Raw genomic sequence first — 22,499 nt, forward strand, 5'->3', positions numbered from 1 at the left:
ATTTCTAGAATTCTTAGTTACACAGGCATTTCAGTTACCTGGACCAGATCAGGTCAAAATATTATTAACTATTGTGTGAAACAGTAATCAAAACCTAGACCTTGATTTTACCTCAAAGAACATAAATTACTCAGTCCTCAGATGAAGGAGATGAAGATGGAGGCATCTGTGGTCACAGGGGGATCATAGATTGTGCTGTCCAGTAGCAGTTTAGGTCTAAGTCCCACGTGCTTTATGCTTCATGATTTTATAGGCCCTATCTCATGAGCTTTTATGCCTTGGTTCCATGACAGGTGTCACCACATTCTGGCAACCCAGCACCTGGGCTTTGATTATGCTAATGGATTAATTACCCTGTTAATGGGTGTCCCCATACCCTGGCAGCAGAAAGGGAAAGATAAAGCAGGGGGGATGATGCATAATCAGCCTGTTTACATGTTAGGAATGTTTGCCTTATCATTGGTTATTCTAACTGTATTACCAGGGGTCAGAAGCAGGGGGTACAGGTGACATGCCCACAAAATGGCTAATGCTGTGCAGCCATTGATTTTATGACTAATCACAGTGCTACATCATCTTTTCAGGGGAAAAGAAAGCAGTCTTGTAAGTCAGTGATGGTAAATGTGAAATGTGAGCATTTGTCTACTCATTTCACCATGCCCCTGTAATCACTCCTACATAGCTGTTCTTGTATGTATGATCCTTTAGTGCAACTGATTGACTGTCTGTGTTTTCAGGATATCCCACCTGTAAAGAGAAGGTGAAAAGGAGGCCTGGCGGTCGGTCGGAAGTGATATACAACTATGTTCAACGGCCATTCATCCAGATGTCCTGGGAAAAGGAAGAGGGCAAAAGCCGTCATGTTGATTTCCAATGTGTTCGGAGCAAATCTCTAACAAACTTAGTCACTGTGGGTGATGACGTTTCAGAGGACCATGAGGTTATAATGCATCACCCCCCACAGGTAGATGAACTCGATAGGCTAAACGCACCATTCTCCCAAATGGCTGTTAACGATCTACCAGATTAGTCATGGCTCAGGGTGCATAGCGCTGCTTGATGTGGGAACATCTCAGCATAGTTTCATCCCAGGAGATGGAACAAAGACTTCTTGCAAGGTGCTTTATTCTCATTCATCCTCTTACTGTGTTGTTGTATTTCATTTAAAGCATGTTAATAAACATCCACACTCCCTAATATATTTGTGCAATCAAAAGCAACATCTCTTCAAACAAAGAGAAATTGTCATTTGTTTCCACTTAAAAGGCTTCCAGACTGGTGAGTGCTGAATATTTTGCCTAAATTTCAAAAAGAAAAGCAGAAGTATTTAGAAATGACATGAGAGAGGAAATTCTGGGCCTGTCGAAACCAAGCTTTCCTTTACCAATAGGCACTTATGTTTACTCTTGTGATAATCAGCACCAAACATCAAAGCAAAGGAGATGATACTCTTTTATCAACCAACAGAAATGTTGCATGCTTATGGCAACAAAATACTGAGTGTGGGGGAATCTGTTTACACTGACACCTGGCTTTGCATCCAGCATATACTACTGTTTTAGGGAAGGATGGAACTAGTTTAATAGGAATGTATGCCTGCTCACAGGAATTTCCTGTATATACTTCTGCATAAGATGGTATCACGGTTTTCTGAGAAATTGTTAAATTGATTAAAACAAGGAGACTATACTGAAGGAAAAAGCCAAAAGGAAGACTAGCTGATTTTTAGCAACAAAGTCTGTTTAGTAGCCTAAAAGAAGCTTTTGAGAGGTGGCTGTGCATATTAAAGATTTTCAGTTGTATCCCATCCTTGTTAAGACAAAAAAAAAATCCAGTGGAGCTGAGTAAAATCCCTGACAGCATAAACCTTAGTCAAAATTTCCATGGATTCTCTAAGAAACACTACTCACAGGGCCTGTTGCACCTTTAAAAGGCAAGCTACTTTCTTCCCAGTTTGGAACTGATGGGACCCTTTTGCAGTCAGGCAGGTAAGAAATATCAGTAGTAAATGAGACTTAGTAGAAAAAAGTGCTGGGAACAACTCTACTCTGCTTCTCCAAATGTGTTACAGGACTCTGTATTTAAGGCTCTGTTCATTTTAGATTTGAGGCCAATGGAGCTGTGACTAAGTATAAACATACTCCAGGCTTCTCTGAATTGTGGAACGGGGTTAGAAGGGACCTTAAAGATCATCTAGTTCCAGCCCTCTTGCGATGGGCACAGTACCTCCCACCAGACCAGGTTGCTCAAAACCCCATCCAACCTGGCCTTGAACACTTCCAGGGATGGGGCATCCACAGCTTCTCTGGCCAACCTATTCCAGTGCCTCACCAGTCTCAGAGTAAAGAATTTCCTCCTTACACCCAATCTAAACCTACTCTATTTTAGCTTTAAGCCATTAGTCCTTGTCCTATCCGTACACCCCCTGACAAAGAATCCCTCCTCAGCTTTCTTGAAGCCCCTTGTAGGCACTGGAAGGCTGCTGTAAGGTCTCCCCAGAGCCTCCTCTTCTCCAAGCAGAACAACCCAAATGCCCTCAGCCTTTGTTGGAGATGTGCTCCAGCACCTTCATCATCTTGGTGGCCCTCCTCTGGACTTGTTCTGACAGGTCCACATCTTTCTTATGCTGGGGGCCCCAAAGCTGAAAGCAGGACTCCAGGTGAGGTCTCATGAGAGCAGAGCGGAGGGGACAATCCCCTCCATCACCCTGCTTGCCATGCTGCTTTTGGTGCAGCCCAGGGTACGGTTGGCTTTTTGGGCTGCAAGCGCCCATTGCTGGCTCGTGTTCAGTTTTTCATCCACCAGTACCCCCAGGGCCTTCTCTTCAAGGATGTTCTCTTTCTACTCATCTGTATTTGTGCTGTATTTGTGCTTGGGATTGCCCCGACCCAGGTGCAGGCCCTTGCGCTTGGCCTTGTTGAACCTCATGAGATTTTCCCAGGCCCACCTCTCAGTCCTGTCCAGGTCTCTCTGGATGGCATCCCTTCCCTCCAGTGTGTTGACCACACCATGCAGCTCGGTCTCCTCAGCAAACTTGCCAAGGGTGCACTCAATGCCACTATCCATGTCGCTGACAAAGATGCCAAACAGCGCCGGTCCCAGTACTGACTGCTGGGGAACACAATTCATCACTGGTCTCCACCTGGACATCAAGCTGTTGACTGCAACTCTTTGAGTGCAACCACCCAGCCAGTTCCTTACCCACTGAATGGTCCTGCCATCAAATCCGTATTTCTCAGCTTTAGAGACAATGATACTATGGGGGACAGTGTCAAGTGCTTTGCACAAGTCCAGGTAGGTGATGTCAGCTGCTCTTCCGCTATCCACCAATGCTACGACCCCATCATAGAATGCCACCAGATATGTGAGGCACGATCTGCCCTTAGTGAAACCACGTTGGCCATCACCAGTCACCTCCTTACTTTCCATGTGCCTTAGCAGAGTTTCCAGGAGGGTCTGCTCCATGATCTTGCGAGGCACAGAGGTGAAAATGAGTGGCCTGTTGTTTCCTGGGTCTTCCTTTTTTCCCTTTTTAAAAATGGGTGTTACATTTCCCCTCTTCCAGTCACTGGAAAGTTTACTGGACTGCTACAGCTTCTCAAATATTTTGGACAATGGCTTAGCAACTTCCTCTAGTTCCCTCAGGACCTGTGGTTGTATCTCATCAGGTCCCATGGACTTGTGCACTTTCAGGTTCTTTAGATGGTCTTGAACCTGATCTACACTGGGCAGTTCATTGTTCTTCCAGTTCCTGCCTTTGCCTTCTGGGGCCCAGACAATGTGGCTGGAGCTCTTGTTGGTGAAGACTGAGGCAAAATAGTTATTAGGCCTCAGCCTTCTTCATGTCCCAGGTGACCAGGTATCCTGTTTCCTTCCGGAGAGGGCCCACAATTTCCCTAGTCTTCCTTTTATCAGTGATGTACCAGTAGAACCCTTTCTTGTTGCCCTTGATGTCCCTGGCCAAATTTAATTCTAAATAGGTTTGAGCTTTCCTAACCTGATCCATGTCTGTTTGGCAATGTTTCAGTAGGCTGGTTTAGTTCAGTTATGCTAAAGCCTAGCTGGTCCTGTTTCTGCAGTATGGCATTATCTCTGGGCTTGTTTAACCCCCTGAAGAGCACATGGTGTTCAGCACAACCAGAGCCAAGCTCTCAGGCAAGCAAGCACAGGCCTGTGCTACACAGCCACCATTTCTGGAGAGATTTTTACATACCCAAGGCAGATTTGTAGCCAACTTTGACAGAGTGCTGGTGCAAAGAAAAGTTGAAACTGATTCAAAAAGATCAAGAGGAAGACAGCTCCCATATGTTCAGCACAGTTGGCTGGTGTTGAAACCTGTGCCAGTTATGCACCCAGTCATAATCTGGTCATAATTAGCAAAATGGAAGTAGCTATCAGTCTGCCCCTAGACGTTTAATTTTGTTGTCGTTGTTGTCAGGATTACAAACTGTAATAGTATTGAAGTTTGTTGTTACAGTTTTGCTTCTATAGCTGTTTTTTGTTTATTTGCCTCAGTGTAAGAAATGTGAATGCCTTTGTGGTTAAGAGTAACAAAATGATCTCTGCGAAGGCATGTACTTGCTGATACATTTAGTTCCCATCTGTATGGATATTCTATTATTTGCAGTGTTTCTGTTATTAGATTATTTCCTAACTGCAGCAAGTACATTTCTTATTTTCATAAGTGCCTATGGGAAGATTTCCAAAAGTGCTTCAGGCCCTCCTGGGAATCCCAGGGGTTTCGATGCCTGGGTCCATATGACCACTTTTGAAAAGTCCTGCCCATGTGTTATTGGAGAAGTGTCCTTCAGTGTCTGCACAGAGGTGGTTTAAGTTGTGTGCAATCACTTTCTATTATTGCTGTAGATTAATTTGTATTCCTGTAGTAGAAAAAGGAAGATGTGGCACACTAATTATCCAGCTAAGGGCCAGACCAAACACACTACTTCCTTTAGTAAGTGAGATGTTCCACAAGTTGAGGAAAGGCAGTGCTGTGAGATTGTCACTCCAACAGTGATGGAGCTTAGCTCCAGGCCCTGTGGCTTTTATTTTTTGTGTGTGTGTATTTATTTTTACAGCAGTGTAAGTTTTAAGTAAATGTGTATTGGTATTTACTTGGAGTTTACATTTGTTCTTCTCTAAGGACCTGAATGTGCTTGTTGTCAAGCACTACCCTTCCAGGACTGTGTCAAGGCATCAGAAGCTGATCAAACAGCTTAGTGCTATATTCTGCTAAAACAAATTTCACTGTTGTCTGTCTTTGATTTCAGTGTTAGCTAGACCTGAAGGATTCAGTTTGTTAGAAACAGTGACCCCAGCCACTGACGTGAAACGAGCCCTTGCCTAAGGGGTAAAGGGTCGGTGTCTAGTAGGAACTTTCTGGTACTGTGTAATCAATTGCACTTACAGTAGAGGATGGAGTGATCTGTCTTCTGTGCAGTGTTTTGCAGACACTCCAAAAATCCCCTGTTCTTTATTGGCTTTTCCAAGTAATTAGAAATGCATTTTAGTTAGTTTGTTTGTTAGTAGAGTGAATTCCATTGGAACACTGTATCAAGTTGAGAAAAATAAGCATTTCCTTTTTGTCTTTTTCAGTTACACAGCATTCAGGTACATCATTTGGTCTTATTCTAGATATGCTGAAATGTTGACCACGGCATTTATGAACTCCTAGAGATGTATGGTTTCTTCTGTGTATTAAAATATAAATTATACATGGCTTTTTTTGGCTCGTTTATGTTGTTTTAAATGTGGAGAAGAATGGGTGTAGGGTAGACCACTAGGCAGTCATGTTTCCTCACTTCATAAAGTAAAAGTGGCTTGTAACCTAGTCTTCACAATATATTGAATCATACAGACCATGGTTGGTTGGCAGGGATCTCATCCAGCAGCTGCACAGACGTGTTGCTACCCCTTGCACTGAGAGGGCCTCAAGGAAGTTTACCAACTTGATGTAGTGATGTCCTAAAAGCAGCACATAGCACAGGTATGAGACAAGGGTATTTAACCCACAAACTATGCAGCATGTATAAAAGTGCTGTTTTGGGTTAATATGCTGTGAAAGGAGCTTTCCCAGTCTAACTTGTTCTCTGTCTCTCAGAGGAAAGCAGGAACAGGCCTGCCTTTTATTCTCTTCTTTAGCGTTAGATGTGTTTCAAGAGTTTTTTCAAACATGGTCTACCGTTGTAGCCTTATGCCTGAACAGTTGAGTTTAAAACCTCTTTCAAGTCTGACAGATAGTCAAAAAGAGATTCCTTCCCTCAGGATTCCAGTTTGAAAAAACAACAACAACACATGCTAGCAAAATTTTGTTTACTAAGAGGATTTTATTTACACACTACAACGTAGAGATTGTTCCATAAAAAGTTGGTTCCTCCAACATCACACAATACATTTGCCAAGTCTTACAGTGCAATTTGGTAACAGTTTTTAAATATTTGCAAAACACTTTTTCAAATTATAGGGTTAAGGCAGAATCAGGGCACAGTGATAAGAAACACTTAGTGCAGTTTTGTGTTAGGCATGATACAAAGGTGAACTGGCATCAAAACTCAAGTTCTGATTCATTGGAAATCCAGATTAGAATGATTCCTAGAAGTCCAGCTGAAAAAAAATAATAAAAAAAAAAAGACACAAATAAACCCTGCTTGCATCTTAAAAAAGATCTAAAAGATACATAAGACAATATGCATCGATACACGAGCCAGCAGCTAATAAAAATGTTTGGCTAACACATTGGTGAGGGAAGAGGTATACAAAAATCTTGATCTGTTAGCAGTGAAATAAGGATCCTGGAAACAACAGGTTGTTGGTAAATGCCTGTAATAGGAAGCAGGCTTATGACGCAACTGAGATACAAAACCTACCACTGTAAAGTGATGTCCAAGGCTTTCAGAGGATTATATGCAGACATCCAACTCCTACTGAAAGACACGGGAATGAGGTACCCTACTGTTGCTTGCACTTCTGAAAAACTACACCCTTACCTCAAAAAAAGTGAACAATCTGAGGTTTCAGAAGACCCTAAAACATATACACTAAAAATGCAAAATACATATAAAGGCTTTCACAGCACATTATCACAACTTATAATTGTATAGTTTATCTTATCTTTGGTATTTATAAATAAAAATTCCAGTCCCTTTACTAAAGGGCTATAATGCAGCTACTGTCTCAAAATCATTTACTCCTAATCCACAGCAATTTTAAAAGATTTTGCTTTGTTAAGTTTTCAGGCAGTAACTAAGCTTTTTTTTTTTTTTTTTTTTAAGCATTTCAATATTAATACCTCTTAATTTTCCAGTGGTTTATAAAGCAACATTTTCCAATGGTTAAAAGACACTGCAGGATAGGGAGAGAGAACAGTTTGAGAAGTAGCTATCAGCCCTCCATAAAAGATAAAGAGGGTAGAGTGGAGTATTACTGACTAGTTGATAAAAAACCTGATCCTATAAATCATTACCTCAGTTAGCCCTTATTCATATGAGTAATTCCTACTGACTACAGTATTCCTCGTACTTCTATTAAGGCTATTCTTGCAGTTCAGCTTTTTAGGATCTATGGGGTATCTATCTAATTATAGCAATTCATTTAACTCCTAGGACACACAATAAGCACAAGGAGATGGTTAGGGAGATGATGCTAACGAGTTATCACCCCATCTTAGCAATATACAGTGCTTTCTGTCCCCCCCAACTCATGATGGCACTCAATTCAAGACATCTAGGTGAAAATTCCCTAAAAGCACCAAAAAAAAAAAAACAGACCCTATTTTCTTTAATTTCCTAATCTAGAAGGTTAGGACTAAACATAACTGAAAGCCTTCCTATTACTATGAATTACTATTACTACTGCTCCAGCTTTGTTTTGTCTCTAAACAGCTTTTCTGTCTGTGCTATGCCATTAGTGTTCAGCACCAATAAAAGTTTTCAAAAATCTTAGTTCAAATTGATAAACACAAGAAATTTGAGGTTTTAGAAACCTCAAAGTTTTAAAAACTTATAATTGCAAATTAAAGACTAGTACCAGGCAGGCCCAAAGGTTAATAACTCTGCAGTTCCAGTGGCAGGTGGCAACTACAAGATGGATGCTCATGATTATAAATTATTATAAAAATTAATCAACATTATAAAAAGCTCAGCTGAGGCAGAATCCTCCCTCCCAAAATGCAGCGATGTTCTCAGAGATGTTTAGGCAAGGAAAGACACCTTGGGGCTCTCTTGGAGAGCATTCTGATCATAACTGAATGTACCTTTATAAGTTACATTAGACAAAATTCAAAGAACATAGGGGTCCCACCACTCCAAAGCTGACCCCATGAGGCACTGTCTCAGAGGACTACAAAGGACAGCTGGTTCAGTCATGACAGCAAGACGAGATCTCAAGGAGTTCTAAAGGAAATCAAGGAGGCTTTGGTCAGCAAGACTTATGGAATAATTTAATACTGTTTTGCTCAAAACCAAGAGCAAAAAGGCCACAGAAGACAGTATTGTCTAAAAAAGATGAAGATGCCAATCTTAAAAGTGGCCAAAAGTTGGCAGCATCAGGATCCAGAAACCTCATGGCTGACCCAACTGTACCCAGCATGCCTACTACCAATGGTCAGGTTAAATGAATTCTCCCTTTTCTCTGCCCTTATTCCAGATCCACTTGTGTTATTAGCTGTAGTCTTCATTATCTGCATTGCTTATAGATCCATCTTTTCATACAACAACTGAAAACTGCTGGTGCTTGGTGGAGGAAGTGGCCCATTTCTCTTATTACTGTATAGGAGAAAAAAGTGTTGCGCAATTTTTTTAATTTAGAAAAATATTAAATACCTTGAGGGTCACTTTTAGTACCAAAAGTAAAGTGCACTGCAACTTGAGGCCACTGCGACAAAATTAAGAAACGCTATTGAAGAGGATTTCACATAGCATCATAAAAAAACAGTATTACAAACTAAAGTTAAGGCAATACATGTTGTATCTTTCCACTAGATAGTTTACCGGAGAGTTGTCTACCTCAAGCTGTAATTATTGCTTTATTTCTATTATACTGAAGTCCACCAGGAAAACAGTGCTGGTAGAACTGTCAGATTGAATATGTTAATGCAGAACTAGCAAAATCATCCATATAAACATCACATGCTTTGCAATGTCAAAGTGAAGGCCTGCTCAGATCTCCTGATGGACTGCACAGTCTGGCAAAGAATTTAAAAGGAAAACTCAAAACTCTTGCTCCTGAAGCAGCAGAACATGCTTGCAGCAGAGAGGACATTTTGTGGAAGTTTTCAATGGTGCAGAAAGAACAAATCCTTAGTAACAGCCAAAGTGTGTAACAAAAGAGGGTCTTGAAGTCTTCTCCAAGAGGTGATAGCCCTCAAGTTTTTTTTAAGAAAATGATAATAATAAAAAAGATAAAAAGTTCTTTTATGAGTAAAAAACAAACAAACAAACAAACAAGGTACAGAAACAAAATTCCACAATTCAGAAGTTGTCGTAGGTAAAGGTTAATTACTTTCCTGTTTTCATATAGGATGGTATTGCTCCTCGGGCTGTCAGGCCCTCAAAACGCTTGTATGTATAATTGATAAAAACCCAGTCTTTGTTCTTGTAGTCAGTATCTGGATGGTTAATTGTTGCCACTGAAAGGCATAGGAAAAACAAATTACTATTTGGACACTTCAGTTTATTTTCACACAAAACACTAGATGCAGAGTAGGGAAGAATGCTTCTAAAGAAAAAAAAGTATCATAGAGGTAAGCATTCAGTTTCATTCTACAACACCAATCAAAAACTGCAATAATGTGTTTTTTAAACACGTAGGCAAATGTTTATATGCAATACAAGGATCCTTAAAGATTTACACCAGAACATATTGTCCCCATCTGTCCCACCCTCTTCCCACCCATATTAACTGTTAGACATGCTAGAAAGAATTAGCCAGTGCCAAGAGGCACTTGCAGCACTGGGCTCAAAGGTCCGCTGAAATCTGAATTTGCTGGAAGCTTTGTTGCTTCTTAGAGACGCCCATTCTCAAAGGGCTTCCATTTCCCTCACAAGTCTGCATCCCAGCTCCCAGTACCCAAATTAATAGCTTGCACACCCCTGCATCAAAGACTACTAGCTAAAAATATAATCATACTTAAAAAATAAAAACAAAAATCCTAGGATCTCACTTGTAGGATTGTGTGATTCTCAGAATAACAGGAATGTCACATTATTCTATTGGAAGAGAGGAAGAATCAAAGCATTTACCTGTTGGTTTAAGGATATCAGATTCTGGAAATTCGTCAAAGTTTGAGGTATCATCAATGCTTTTAATCTCTATTGAAATCGCAGCAGGTCTTTCCCTGCCAATAAGAGCAGATTCAGGATCAAAATTTCAGAGGCAGGAGAAAGCAGGATTCATATGCTTCCCACTGCCTAACAGACTCAAAGACTGAAGGCACCTAGACCTCCAGCAAGCTTCAGATAAGGCCCAAAATATTCTCACCCACATCTAGATACGATAAACATCAGTCAAGTTGTTCATTCCCGCTGAACAGGAGGACCAGCATCTAGTTTTTCTGCAAAGCATCTTACCTTATATGCTCCCAGTCAACCCCTTCAAAGAATGGGTTACTCTTTATTTCCTCCACACCAGATGCACCAATTCTGTGCTCCCATTCACAGCAAAATCTGGGATGGAAGGAAGAATGAAAATGAAGGAAAAATGAAAAATGAAAGCATTCCATCCAGAAATGGAATGGCTTTCCAAATTGATAGTACTGTGGTTTCCTAACATATACATGGAAAAGGCTAAGAACTGCCACTTCAGAAACAACACATGAAGTGTGCTTCGCGCCATCATGCCAAATGCTGCAATTAAGATGCAGTATTCCTTCAAAACTGGATAATGTGTCCTTTCTATTTCAGGACAAGCACAGATTAGAACATATAAAGTCTGAAAAGCTAGACATTTATATTTTTATCCTGAGAATGGATAAGTGATTGAGAACACTGAATGCAGAAATAAAAATGAAAGAGTCAGCATGCATTAGGATGTGTGTATGCTCCAGTACACACAATGCCAAAACTCTTGCTATGTTAAAAAAAGCTAGCTCTGGCAAAAAGAGTAAGTCACTTCCAAGAGAAGCCTGTAGACAAAATAAAAAGCAGAAACGTTCATATTTTGCCAGACTAGCAGCACTTACATAGGTGCTCCTTTTTTTTTTTTTTTTAGCATAGTTCAGTCAAGAGTTCCACTGAGAGACAAATGTATTTGATTAGGGAGTTCAGCATTTGATTAATGTGCTTAACTAAATATGTAGCTGTCAATCATTTTTTCCCATGTGAAGCACGCTATTGAAGCTATAGAACAGTTTGCAAGACAAAATTAGCGTTGTATTAACTGGCAAACCATATAAATGGCACCTTAAAATAAGATCCTTTGCTTTATCAGATATTGGAACCTCTGGAGGAAATGTGAGCGTCTCTTTCCAATTCATTACTTTCTTGTACGTTTCTTGAGGAGTCTCAGAACAGAAAGGTGGATAACCTGAAAATAAAAATGCAGTCTTGTAAAAAGCAAAAATAATTATTTTAGTTACTAAAGTCTAACACTGCAACAGACAGAACACTTCTCATAAACTATGCAAGCAGCAGATGCTTTGAGATCCTGATCCCAAACACATAAATACAACCAATATCCTGCACCATGATTCCTCTTAAGAACTTAGGCAGTGCCTGTTTCTTACCAATCAACATCTCATACATGATGACCCCAAGTGACCACCAGTCACAAAGCTTGTTGTAGCCTGTCTGCATGAAAACTTCAGGAGCAATGTAATCTGGAGTTCCCACAGTAGAAAAAGCCTGAAACAAATAACATCAGTTACATATATTTAGAGAAAATTTACTGCTATGGAAACAGAACTTAAGCAACAACGATTATTTTGAGAAAGACATCAGATTGCCTATAAGATCCCTATAAAATAAGATCTATAAGACCTTATGTCTGTAAGATCACTGTAAGATAGTCAAAGTTGATTTCAAAATACGTAAAGAAAAAGATTCAACATGCTTACCTCAAAGAGTCTTAAAATACCACCAGGGAAATAGGTAAAGGTACCTTTGTCTATATATACACACACCTCAAAATGGATCACTAGCTCATTGTTATCTTGTAAATGGCAAAAAAGCATTAGTTTCAACTAGGAGGTATCCGCTATTAATGTAACAATTATGGCAGCACTATCTCAGGCACAGCTTTTCAGCAGCTGGATGAAGGACAAACAGGAGTCACTCCTCTTTTAAAAAGAAAGAGGTGAGTTTTCACTCCAGCCTTGTTCAAAATTCTGACATGGATTAATGCCTGTTGTTTAAATGTATGTACTGTTTGAAAGCAATAGCTCAGAGATTATTTCAAAACAGGTAAATTGTCACTTACCAACTGCCGTCTATTTCTCTTCCATGTTTCTGCTTTCCGTTTGGAATTCATGTTCTGGAAAGCTAAAGGGAATCAGAATATGGATGACTGAATCCTGCCAGTCATCCAACATACATACATTTTTTTACTCCAAATCCATTGCACTACTTACGAAAATCTCCCTTCCAAGATCAAAAAGTTCACTGAGGCCTGAATAAACAGCTCATTTTGTATTTAGCTGTGCTAGTAAGAAGGTTACAGTCCCCACATGCTCATCAGCATAGACCAACATGCTAACCTGCCTCAGCCTTGCCTTGCTTGGTTTACCTGGCACAATTTAAAGGTGCATGCAGAGGCAGACCAGAGCGGTCAGCAGCTTCTAGCAGGCAATTGCTAAACTCCAAGTTATTCCTCATGAAAAAAATGACTGAATATTCAGAGACTACATGCACATTTCTTAATTCAAGTCACGCATGTGATGCAACTAGCATCTACGAGTTGCACCAAATTTTCATTTGAGGTTTACTATGCGTGCTAAGAAGGGCTACCGCAGAATCCATCTGAAAGACAAACTTTTGAAAATGAAGCTGTATGTGTACATTAAAGTAACTGAAATTATTTTTATAAAAGAAGTCTTACAGAAAATCAAAGCTATACTTCAAGATGCAATGTTACTATTACACTCAAACTGCAGTCTTCTATCTTCACATTGAAATGTGTTTTATCAGACACCAAGAGCAAGTATGCAAATACTTTACAAAGCCAAATAACTTACTGAAGTCACTAGGAAGACTATGGTTCAAGTTTCTATAAAACTCTGTTCTGTGTGCTTTCTTTAGTCCAGTGCACAGACCAAAATCTGAAAGTTTCACGTGGCCCTAGAAACAAAAATGCCCAAAATATATAAAAACAGTATGAGAATTATCATAGCAAGTAGTTTCATACTTCTTTCCAGTCCCTTTATTTTTCTGTAATAAATAGATGCACTCTTTTTCATTACTCATTTTAGCATAAGACTGGATACATACACACAGAATCAAGCTATTAGTACTTTCTTCACTACTATCCAGAGAAAGACTATTTATTAGCACCAATTTACTTGAAGAAGCCTCTGCTCAGGCAAATTGACTGCTTCAGAGTGAAAACAAACGTCTCCAGAGGGAGCTGTAGTCCCTGGATTGTGCAATGACTGCTAGATAGAAGAAACACCTTGGATCTGTCCCAGTGCATATTGTCACCACACTGATTAGGTGCGATTTTTTTTTTTCCTGTAACTGAAATGTACATCCTTTTTGAAGTCTTGAATTTATCTGTGCCTAGATGTAGACATATTGAATTACAGCAGTAATTCCAACAGAGCTGGCTGGTCTGCTGGCTAGCAGAATATAATTATTTACTGTTGGCACTGTTCCATACAAGCTAGTTTTAAGCAAACTTGTAATGAGCAATAGGACAGCAAAACAACCAAGCTTTCTGTAAACTACCTCCAGTAACCATCCAGAATCAATCAAGTAACCTGACGAAATGAGTCTTCAGAAATACATCCTGATTCAGAGGAAGATATCTCTGTGTCTCACTAATGCAGCAGTTAGATCCTTCACATTTGATACTATCATCTACCCAGTAACTAGCAAAGGGTGATTATAACAGATGGGAGACCAAAAGGAAATATCTTTGACTGAGAGGTGAGAACTGAAACTGTGTATTTCAAATTGCAGCTGAAATAACCAACAATAGCTTGAACAATTGTCACAAGAGGCTCTTCCACAACACCCCAAGCAACATGGCAAATATACCTTCAAAGGCTAGGAGGAACAGGGCTATGAAAGAAGTACTGTTTTCTTTCACAGTTCTCAACACTAGTTTAGGTGAATATTAAAAACTACAAGACTTATTTACTATTAAGCCATTGGCCAGTTGTTAGTGCATACCTTGCTATCCAGAAGAAGGTTGTCTGGTTTGATATCTCGATGGATAAAACCCAACTGATGAATAGAATCAATGGCTAGCACAGTCTCGGCTATATAGAACTGTGTCTCTTCTTCTGTTAGTGTGTCTTTTTTCATCAACAACGTCATCATATCACCTAGAAGCATCAACCCCACCCCAACAGCAAAGGTAAATATAAATGACTTTGTGTACAAACACACAAACTCCAATTTCACTGATTTTGAATGCATTTGCAAAGAAAAGAACTAAGCTTTGAAATCTTTGGGAAATCTAAATTGATTTAATATAAAGAAATACATCCAGTTTCCCAGCACTTCCGAGAGTTAAACTTGTATTTTCCTTCACGTCACTATATGTGAAAGGCTTGTGTTGTAGTTGCATTAAGTTTATTGAGACAGCTAAACAGCACAGAGATGAAATAACTGCATAGAAACATCCCTTAAGCAAGAGTTAACTGTGGACAGCCACTCTTGACTACACATCTGAATCACTGATTAAAATATGTACTTTCAGCTACAGAGCTGTTAAAAAAAACAGACTGTGTTTGTTCAGCGTCATTTCAGAAGGCATTCTTGTTTGTATTCACATACATGTATTATAGGCTTTCAGTACAGTTTAAGTGTTACAGTAGTGTTTGCATTCAAGGACAAACATTCATCCTCTGAAAAAAAGACCTTAGTTGTTTCTGCTGCAAGCCAGCTAAAAGCAAAGGGTTAGGAAATCAAAAGCTGATGATGGTTCTACAAATAGCTAGCACAGAGTAAGAATAATAACTAGCAGACTATTAAGGCTGTGTCTCAAACATCTGCAGCTAGTACACACAAGCAGATAAGCTAGAGATAAACCTGAAGACCTTAGTACTCTTAACTCCTAAAACGAGATTTTTTTAGGAATGACTTGTATCCTCACAAAGGTGCAGTACAAACAGCAGTGTACAGTAACCACACATACTCTAGTCCCAGACCACATCTGTAATTAAGAGATTACAAATTCAGAACCAAAAGAAAAGCAGCCTTTTCATTTCATGTGATTACCTCCAGGCAGGAACTCCATAATAAGGTAGAGGTTTAGCTTATCCTGAAAGCTATAGAACATTTTCACAACCCACAAACTGTCTGCCTCCACTAGAATGTCCCGCTCTGCACGAATATGGCCAACCTGTAGATATACATATGCATTTGATTAATTACAAGGCTGTGTTTTTATAAGATGCATTTACTTCACAGACAATTCAAGTATTATATTAAAAAGCATCAAATATTGAAAAGACAACAGCCAAACTTCTGCATGAAGGCAGAAACACCATCTAAGCTTCAACAGTTTCACCCCTAGATATTTTCAGGTAGTAAAAGAGGGTAACATTGAAGAACAAATTCAAAAAATATTCTTTTAACAGAAAAAAAAAAAAAAAAAAAAAAGAGCTTTCATTGAACTGCTATATTTTTTCCACACTGTTTCTTCTTCCCTCCCCCATCCAAATCTGATAAATCCCAATGAGCACCAACTCGACATTAGCCTTAATAAGGATCTGAAAGACCCTTTTATGCTCTGAGGCTTCCACTGGAAAGTTTACAGGGGCTTTTGCCTTCATTCACACTTGAATAACTTCTATATTTATTGCTAGACTTCTGCTGCCATAGGTTAACATATATAGAAGGGCAAAAATGCACAAACCTCATTTTTTAAGCAAGAAATCAAGCTAGAGAAATTTAAACTACCTGCCTGAATAACAAGATTCTATACAAAACGATAACCTACATTTACATTTTCTTTCAACTCTTACAGTACCTGAGTTGTCTTCAAGTCAGAAGTGTACATGTGATAGGTGATACTATGAAAACATTTGTCTTAAAATTAGTTAGATAACAGACTACTCCAAACACAATTTATTAACATGGGAAGATTAAGAAAGAGAAACATATGGTTTATTATATAAGCAGCTTAATTCTATATGAAGACAATTTATTTTTTGTGAAAATTTCTAACAATTAGATCTCTCAAAAAATAGCTCTTTCCAAAAAAGTTAACTCATCCTTCAAGATATAGCTTCAGCTTATTCCAACAGATTTAGACTCAAGCACTAATTTAGCAGCACTGCATAAAATTCCTGTGCGAGAACAATGCTGTTTATTTTTTTGAATGAGTACTTCCCGAAATGGAAACCAGTTCCTTATTTTTTGAAACAGAGTGCTTCCCAGATTCATCCCAGTGCTGAACAAGAAATGATTGTTAGACAATATTCCCAAAAGTACTAGCAAATATAAGCCTTAAAAACATTAAATGCCATTACTTTATGTCCATCGATTGAGTCAGAATTCTAGTTGCCATACCACTTTGATATTTGTATCTGATTCCATAAATCAGAAACACAGTAAACCAGCTACTTGATGTCTACTGAATCATCTACATGTAATGGTAAAAGTATATGTAACATACTGTTACATATATACATATCATCATACGTATCATCGTAAACTGATGAGGAGGAACATACAACCATCTTTATGAATCTGATTTCATTTGAGGACTGACCTAGTTCTTAGAAGACTCCACTGCTCCCCCATGCTTTCAAGTAGAAACTGAGTTCAGTCCTACCTTGCTTCAGTATGAAGAGTCTCTTGAAGAGAGTTATAATTGCAACTTCCACGAGGACTAAGCACAGCATTAGACGTTGTTTTTAAAATGCTATTCCAACCATTCAGCAACGTACAACAGTATTTGTTTATAGCCTGTCACCACTACAATAATCTCATTTATTTGAAAACTATATATTCAAATTTTAGCATTGTTACACGGAAAGGTGTAATAATAATCAAACAGAAAAGGCTTGACCAAACCCACTAGAAGACAGTCCTTATGAGTTCATACAACAATTTTCTGTCCAATTTCCTCCACACAAAAAGTGGAAAAAATCCACCATAATCTTTTAGATAGTAAACATAGACACCTAGATGCCCATTACTCCTCTCTACACATACATCGCAATTACCTCCCAAAGTCACTTAAATCACAGACAGTAGCACCGCTACTTAGGGTGGCTATTCACCTGCTCTTTTTCAAGCATGTCAGCTTTACGGAGTATTTTCATTGCATAAACATGCCCCGTATCTTTCTTCTGGACAAGTCGCACCTAGAAAGTATGTAAAAATTTGAATCAAATGAAGTATCATCACCACACATCTTCATGGTTTTGTGTAGGAAGCCCTTGGCCTCTGTTTGATGAAATCTTATCAGACTATAAGAACAAAAAAGCACTACATAGTGCATGCTAATGTCAAACAAGTTCTCTTAATTGTAAGATATTAAATCATTGTAACAGGGATGATATTCAGCAACCACACACCTAAATCGGACAGTCCAAAGCCACTTTCCCCAGAAAAGGCCACCAGAACAGAGCATTGCAAGTGACCCTCAAGCCCCCTCTGTTCTCCAAGACCAGCCCCAGGAGATCAGAATGAAAGTACACTGCCAGATTTGTATTTAGCTTGCCCATCAAGTTCTTTTCAACTGCATTAATGTTCTTTTAAAACATGTAATGTTTTTAAATCAGTATTTTTTAGGCATAAAGACAGATCCACGTGTTAAGCTAAAACTACTCTGCAGTTCCTACAACATTTATCTTTCACTTGTGTGAACTACATAAGCTTTTGGCAAATACCAGCATTATTTGAAAATACTTTTAGTCATCTTTTCTATACTTACCTCTCCAAATGCTCCTCTGCCTATTACTTTTAAAGATTCAAAGTCTTCCAAACCAAGCCTTGTTCTCTTCAGACGAAGAAATTCTGTTTCTTTTTGTGCATGTGCTGACCTCCTGATTCTCTTCTAGAGTTTATGGAAAATAAAACAAGGCTGCAGTTAGGCTCCATGAAGATCAAAGCAATTCCAAGTAAAAATGCTAGCTGACCATTTTTATAAGCAAATCACTTGTACTACTAAACTGTTAAAATAATTTTCCCGTATTAATTACCTCTTCGTCTTTTAAGCCTTCTTCTTCCATCATTTGTTCTAGCTTCTTTTGTCTAAAAGAGACAGAAATTAGAAGAAAGTTGCATCTTTTAATTTTTTTTTTTTTAAATCACATACACATATCCAATACCTTTGGTCTGTGCTTGCTGTGAAAGGAGGATGTAATGCCAGCAAGTAACAGTATATCTGATTCTCCTTTATATATCATTTACAAGACTAATCTTGAATAATCTAGTGTTACTGTTTTACCATTCTAGCAATTTAACTTTCTAATTTCAATAATCTAAATCTGCCTTGAGTTTCACATGTCTTAATCAAGTATATATGCTCATTGTATAGGAACATAGATCCGGTTCCTGTCACTCTGTTTGATAGCTAGATAAGTCACTTAAGGCCAAAGCCGTAATAAATATTGAGTCACCAAAGTCTCACTTATTCTAGGGACAATTAGGTATCTAAACACCTTTGTGGATCTGCACTGGATTTCTCAGCACCTCAGATGCATTACACGCAAAATGTTACTCTCTATTTCATAATACCTGAGATATCCAAAATATTTGGGAAAAGGACACATCAATACATATTCTCACACCTAAAAAATCAGAAATTATTATTTGGGAGCAAAGAAATAAAGGAAATAAAACTTCATGGGGGGAAGAGAGGGAAATGTCTTAAGGGATCATACGTTATTATTACCCTGTGGGAACTTTTTCCCAACAGTGATCACATTAATAGCTCTGAAATTCCACAATTGGGGTTGTGTTTTTGTTTTTTTCTTTGCTCCCCCCACTCCTCTTCTGCTCATATTTTTTTGCACAACATTGCAAGTGTACTAAAATATTCCCTGTCTTTATGCAAGTCATCCATTGCAAGATCCTCTTCCGGTCTCCTGCCACTACACAGCTACTGTGATGTGATAATTTGAGCTATTGCTTCCACAATCAGGCACATTTAAATCGCTCTGCCTTTATTTAAGTACCCAGTCATCCAATTTCACACTCAAAAAGGTTACTCCAGTAGCAAGAACAAAGACTGCTGCTGCAACACCCATAATTAAGTAGCTCACCATGACTGAGTGATGCTGAAATTCCCCTAAACGTCCTTAATCGGACCTATCTGTGCTTCAGTGAAAATTTTATTAATACTATTTAAACTCCAAATTGCACAGCCACAGATATATCAATCTTTTTTTTTTTTTTTTTTAAGGAAGTATACCTTAGTATGTTTGTCCAAGTTTTTAGAAAAAAATCATCATTGAGGTTTTTGGAGTAGACAATAACACTCATAATTAAAAAAGCAAGAACTATGCAACGACAAAGCAAGGAATTAAATCAGTAATATCTTCTGTTTTGATTAGGCCTCAAGCTCTCATTAATTTGAAATTTTGGAGAAAATATATACACAAGATAGTATTTCTTTCTAAATTGTTTCCTCATTTCTGCAGTTATTGTAATTAGCAGGCAATCCTCTTGGAACAGGTTGGATTTTTGGCAGCAAGTCTGCAGGCAAATAAACACTGAACCTTTTTTGAAAATTCTGATTATAGACTACATGACAAGCAGGGAGCATGCCAGAAGTCCCAGTGCTACAGCTTGAGGGTATTCAGCACATTAGAGGGTTCCAGCCAAAAGAAAACAAATACAATATCTCTAAATATAATATAAATAATATAAATATAATATAATATAAAATATACTTGGTATATTTTGGCCAATATATTTAGAGAGATGTGATAGCTTCTGTTAACTCAGACAAGAAGTAAGCATTAGGTGACAGCTCTTACAGCAATCTTCCACTGCCTTTCAGATTACCTTCTCTTATCCGGCAACTCAGTCACAATTTATAACCCAAGCTGAAACTGATGCTATAAAATTGATTTTAAATATTACAACCAGGTACGTAAAATGAGAACAGGCAACAGAACAGACATAGGCGGACAAACACTTGTAAATGTTGGCTTTCAGCTTCAGAACTGTATTTGAGTGATGCCAAGCACATCTTAGGGTTAGTTTCTACTTAGTCAAATAATCAAGCACACTTTAAAATAAAATGAAAATTGGTAACAGTCATATCACTTTTGCATTTGCAAGCATGTTTCAATTAATTTTAGAAGAAATTCCAGCCTAAATTACCATGGGATTCAGAAATCCTGCAGTTGCCGCTGGGTGCTCATGCCAAGCCACAGCCAGGTACCCATCTCAGGAGCTTAGGTACATGCTCAGCAAAGATTTTCTATTTTTGCTCTGGATCCAGACAACTAAACGCAATTAGTACGTATGTCTGGCTCATATCCAGGAATGGAAGCAAGAAAGAATTTTACCTCATCTCCCGTTCTTCATGCTGTGCGATGAGATTGCTATAGAAGTTTTCTAATGTCACCTTTGTCATTGTAACTCGCTCCTTGGTATGATTGCTCATGGATGAGCACGGTGTTGGGCCTGTCATTGCCATGGCTATTAGGAAAGAAAAACAGAGGAAACATTTGACATAGTAAGTGACAAATTACCTCCAAACAAGAGATACAATCAGTTAAGAGACGCTTATTCACAGAGGTCAGAATTATGATTTTAATGAAATATTAGCAGTCCAGTTGCCCAAACAACAACTAAACAGGGAAAAGTCTTACAAAAAAAAGTACAAGTCAAGCTTCCTGTTTTGAACATTTTTGATCTGAGAGTAAGAGGGAAGGAAGCTTAAGAAACACTATGCCTCAAAAACCACAATTTCAGGCAGCACCGAAAATGTTTATTTCTCCCAATATTTTCTCTCTTTCAGCACTTCTCCAATAAACGTTGAAAGTTCAGAACATCACACTGATCTACACAATCCAGAAGCTCCCTCTGACCCTTGCAGAAGTAAATCCAGCAGTTGCCTGCCAACTCCTTGGCTGTGAAATCCTGGTTCAAAATTCTGAAAGCCATCCTGATAACAGAACTACTGAGGAAGAAGAAAAAGGTATTCAGCTGATTTTAAGCACTCTCCCTTTTACTGAATGATTTCACACAGAAAGCCGGTAAAACACAGTTGCTGCCTTCGACCAAGCTGGAGTCAAACAACCCACAGTCACCAAAGACCTAGTTTAAGTTCCCTATGTTTACAAACCGGATTCTCTCAAGAAACGTGTCAGTGTGCCCCTCGCGACTGGCAGAACAGCTTCAGGGCATAGCTGACAACCTAACTCCGCTTTCTAAAACGCAACTACGGTTCAAAGATTCCAAGTATAAAACTACGTCTCAGCCTAGTTTCCCCGGTGGCAGCGTAACTCCCGGGCAGGTAACCGAGCTGTGTCACCGTTACCAGATGGGTTGGACGCTTCCTGTTTCGCAGTACCGAGGTGCCAGGACCGTTTCACGAGCCACCCTTTGCCGTTTACTTTCCGCAGCTCGTTGTAAGACGCCCCCACCGCCGCCGAGCCCCTCCGGCCACGTTGCCCGGGGCAGCGCCGGGCCCGGCCGAGGGGGAGCCGCTGCCGCCGGCGGACAGAGCGCGGAGGCGACCTGACAGGAGGGGGCTGCGGGGGCCTCAACCGGGGACGGGGAAGAAAAGCGAAACCGAGAGGCTGCAACGCCCAGCCCAGACAGGTGCCGCGGGCTCGGCGGCTCCCGCGGAGAGCGGCGGGGCCGGGCGCTCCCGTACGGCGGCTAGGCACCGCGCTGCGGACGAGGCGGTCGCCGCCGGCCCGGGACGCGGAGGACACCCGGGCCCCCGGCCACCCCCAGCCTCATCGGAGGCAGAGGCCCGGGAGGGGGGAAGGCGGCCGCCCACCCCCGTCGTGGCGAAGGGCCCCGGGGGCCGGGGGGGAATGGACACGGAGCACCGGCACGGCAGCCGTGGGCCGGCGCGGCGACGAGGCGGCGGCGCTTACCGGAACCCCCCGGGAAGGGGGCGGCGAGGCGCTGAACGCGACGGCAGGATGCCGTCGGCACAGCGACGGCGGGACGGGGCGGGACGGGGCGGGACGGGGCGGAGCGGAGCGGAGCCGGCGGGCGGGGCCGGGGCCAAACGGACCGCGCGCCCCCGGGGAGCGAGCAGAGCCCCGGCTCCGCCACCGCGGTCCCCCCACCCTGAGGGCGACGCGGACGGCCTGAGCCCCAGGGGCCCCCCAGGGCAGGGCGCATGCGCCACCATCCTCCCGGCCCCGCCCCGCCCGCTGCCCAAGGGCGGGGGCTGCCGCCAGCCCCACGCTCTCC

The 22,499-nt window shown here is 40.4% G+C and overlaps 2 protein-coding genes across 8 annotated transcripts in view; one reads left to right on the forward strand and one right to left on the reverse strand.

Annotated features, from left to right (window-relative positions):
- Positions 1-7,388, forward strand: part of KCTD20 (potassium channel tetramerization domain containing 20) — a 35,765-nt gene extending 28,377 nt beyond the window's left edge. For all 6 annotated transcript variants that reach the window (XM_084497506.1, XM_084497509.1, XM_084497510.1 and 3 more), the window contains one exon: positions 738-7,388. In XM_084497506.1, the coding sequence (XP_084353632.1) occupies positions 738-1,030 (293 nt within the window). In that variant the 3' untranslated portion in view covers positions 1,031-7,388. The remainder of the gene's footprint in view (positions 1-737) is intronic.
- On the reverse strand, positions 6,307-22,380 carry STK38 (serine/threonine kinase 38). Of its 2 annotated transcripts, none has more exons than XM_084497512.1 (14): positions 22,175-22,380; positions 20,630-20,762; positions 18,311-18,362; positions 18,043-18,165; positions 17,387-17,470; positions 15,375-15,498; positions 14,322-14,476; positions 13,166-13,268; positions 12,412-12,473; positions 11,720-11,837; positions 11,397-11,520; positions 10,566-10,661; positions 10,239-10,333; positions 6,307-9,625 (listed from the first exon to the last, which is right to left on the reverse strand). In XM_084497512.1, exons 2-14 carry the CDS (start codon positions 20,758-20,760, stop codon positions 9,495-9,497), a joined length of 1,398 nt encoding a protein of 465 aa, XP_084353638.1. In that variant the 5' UTR covers positions 20,761-20,762; positions 22,175-22,380; the 3' UTR covers positions 6,307-9,494. The 2 variants fall into 2 exon arrangements, with proteins under 2 accessions (XP_084353638.1, XP_084353639.1); XM_084497513.1 differs by lacking the exon at positions 22,175-22,380 and adding an exon at positions 21,607-22,137.
- Between the last annotated feature and the right edge of the window lie 119 nt (positions 22,381-22,499).

This window comes from Aythya ferina (genome assembly GCF_964211825.1).
Source record: "Aythya ferina genome assembly, chromosome: 25".
Taxonomy (NCBI): domain Eukaryota; kingdom Metazoa; phylum Chordata; class Aves; order Anseriformes; family Anatidae; genus Aythya; species Aythya ferina.

What these genes read in the sequence shown, in the direction of transcription:
- STK38 (XM_084497512.1), bottom strand. Translation starts at nt 20,760, where the DNA reads ATGGCAATGACAGGCCCAACACCGTGCTCATCCATGAGCAATCATACC. An exon ending in ACATGCTTGAAAAAGAGCAG is followed by an intron (nt 15,499 to 17,386) that starts GTGAATAGCCAC and finishes GTATATCTACAG; the next exon opens with GTTGGCCATATTCGTGCAGA. An exon ending in TATGGAGTTCCTGCCTGGAG is followed by an intron (nt 14,477 to 15,374) that starts GTAATCACATGA and finishes TGATGCTTCTAG; the next exon opens with GTGATATGATGACGTTGTTG.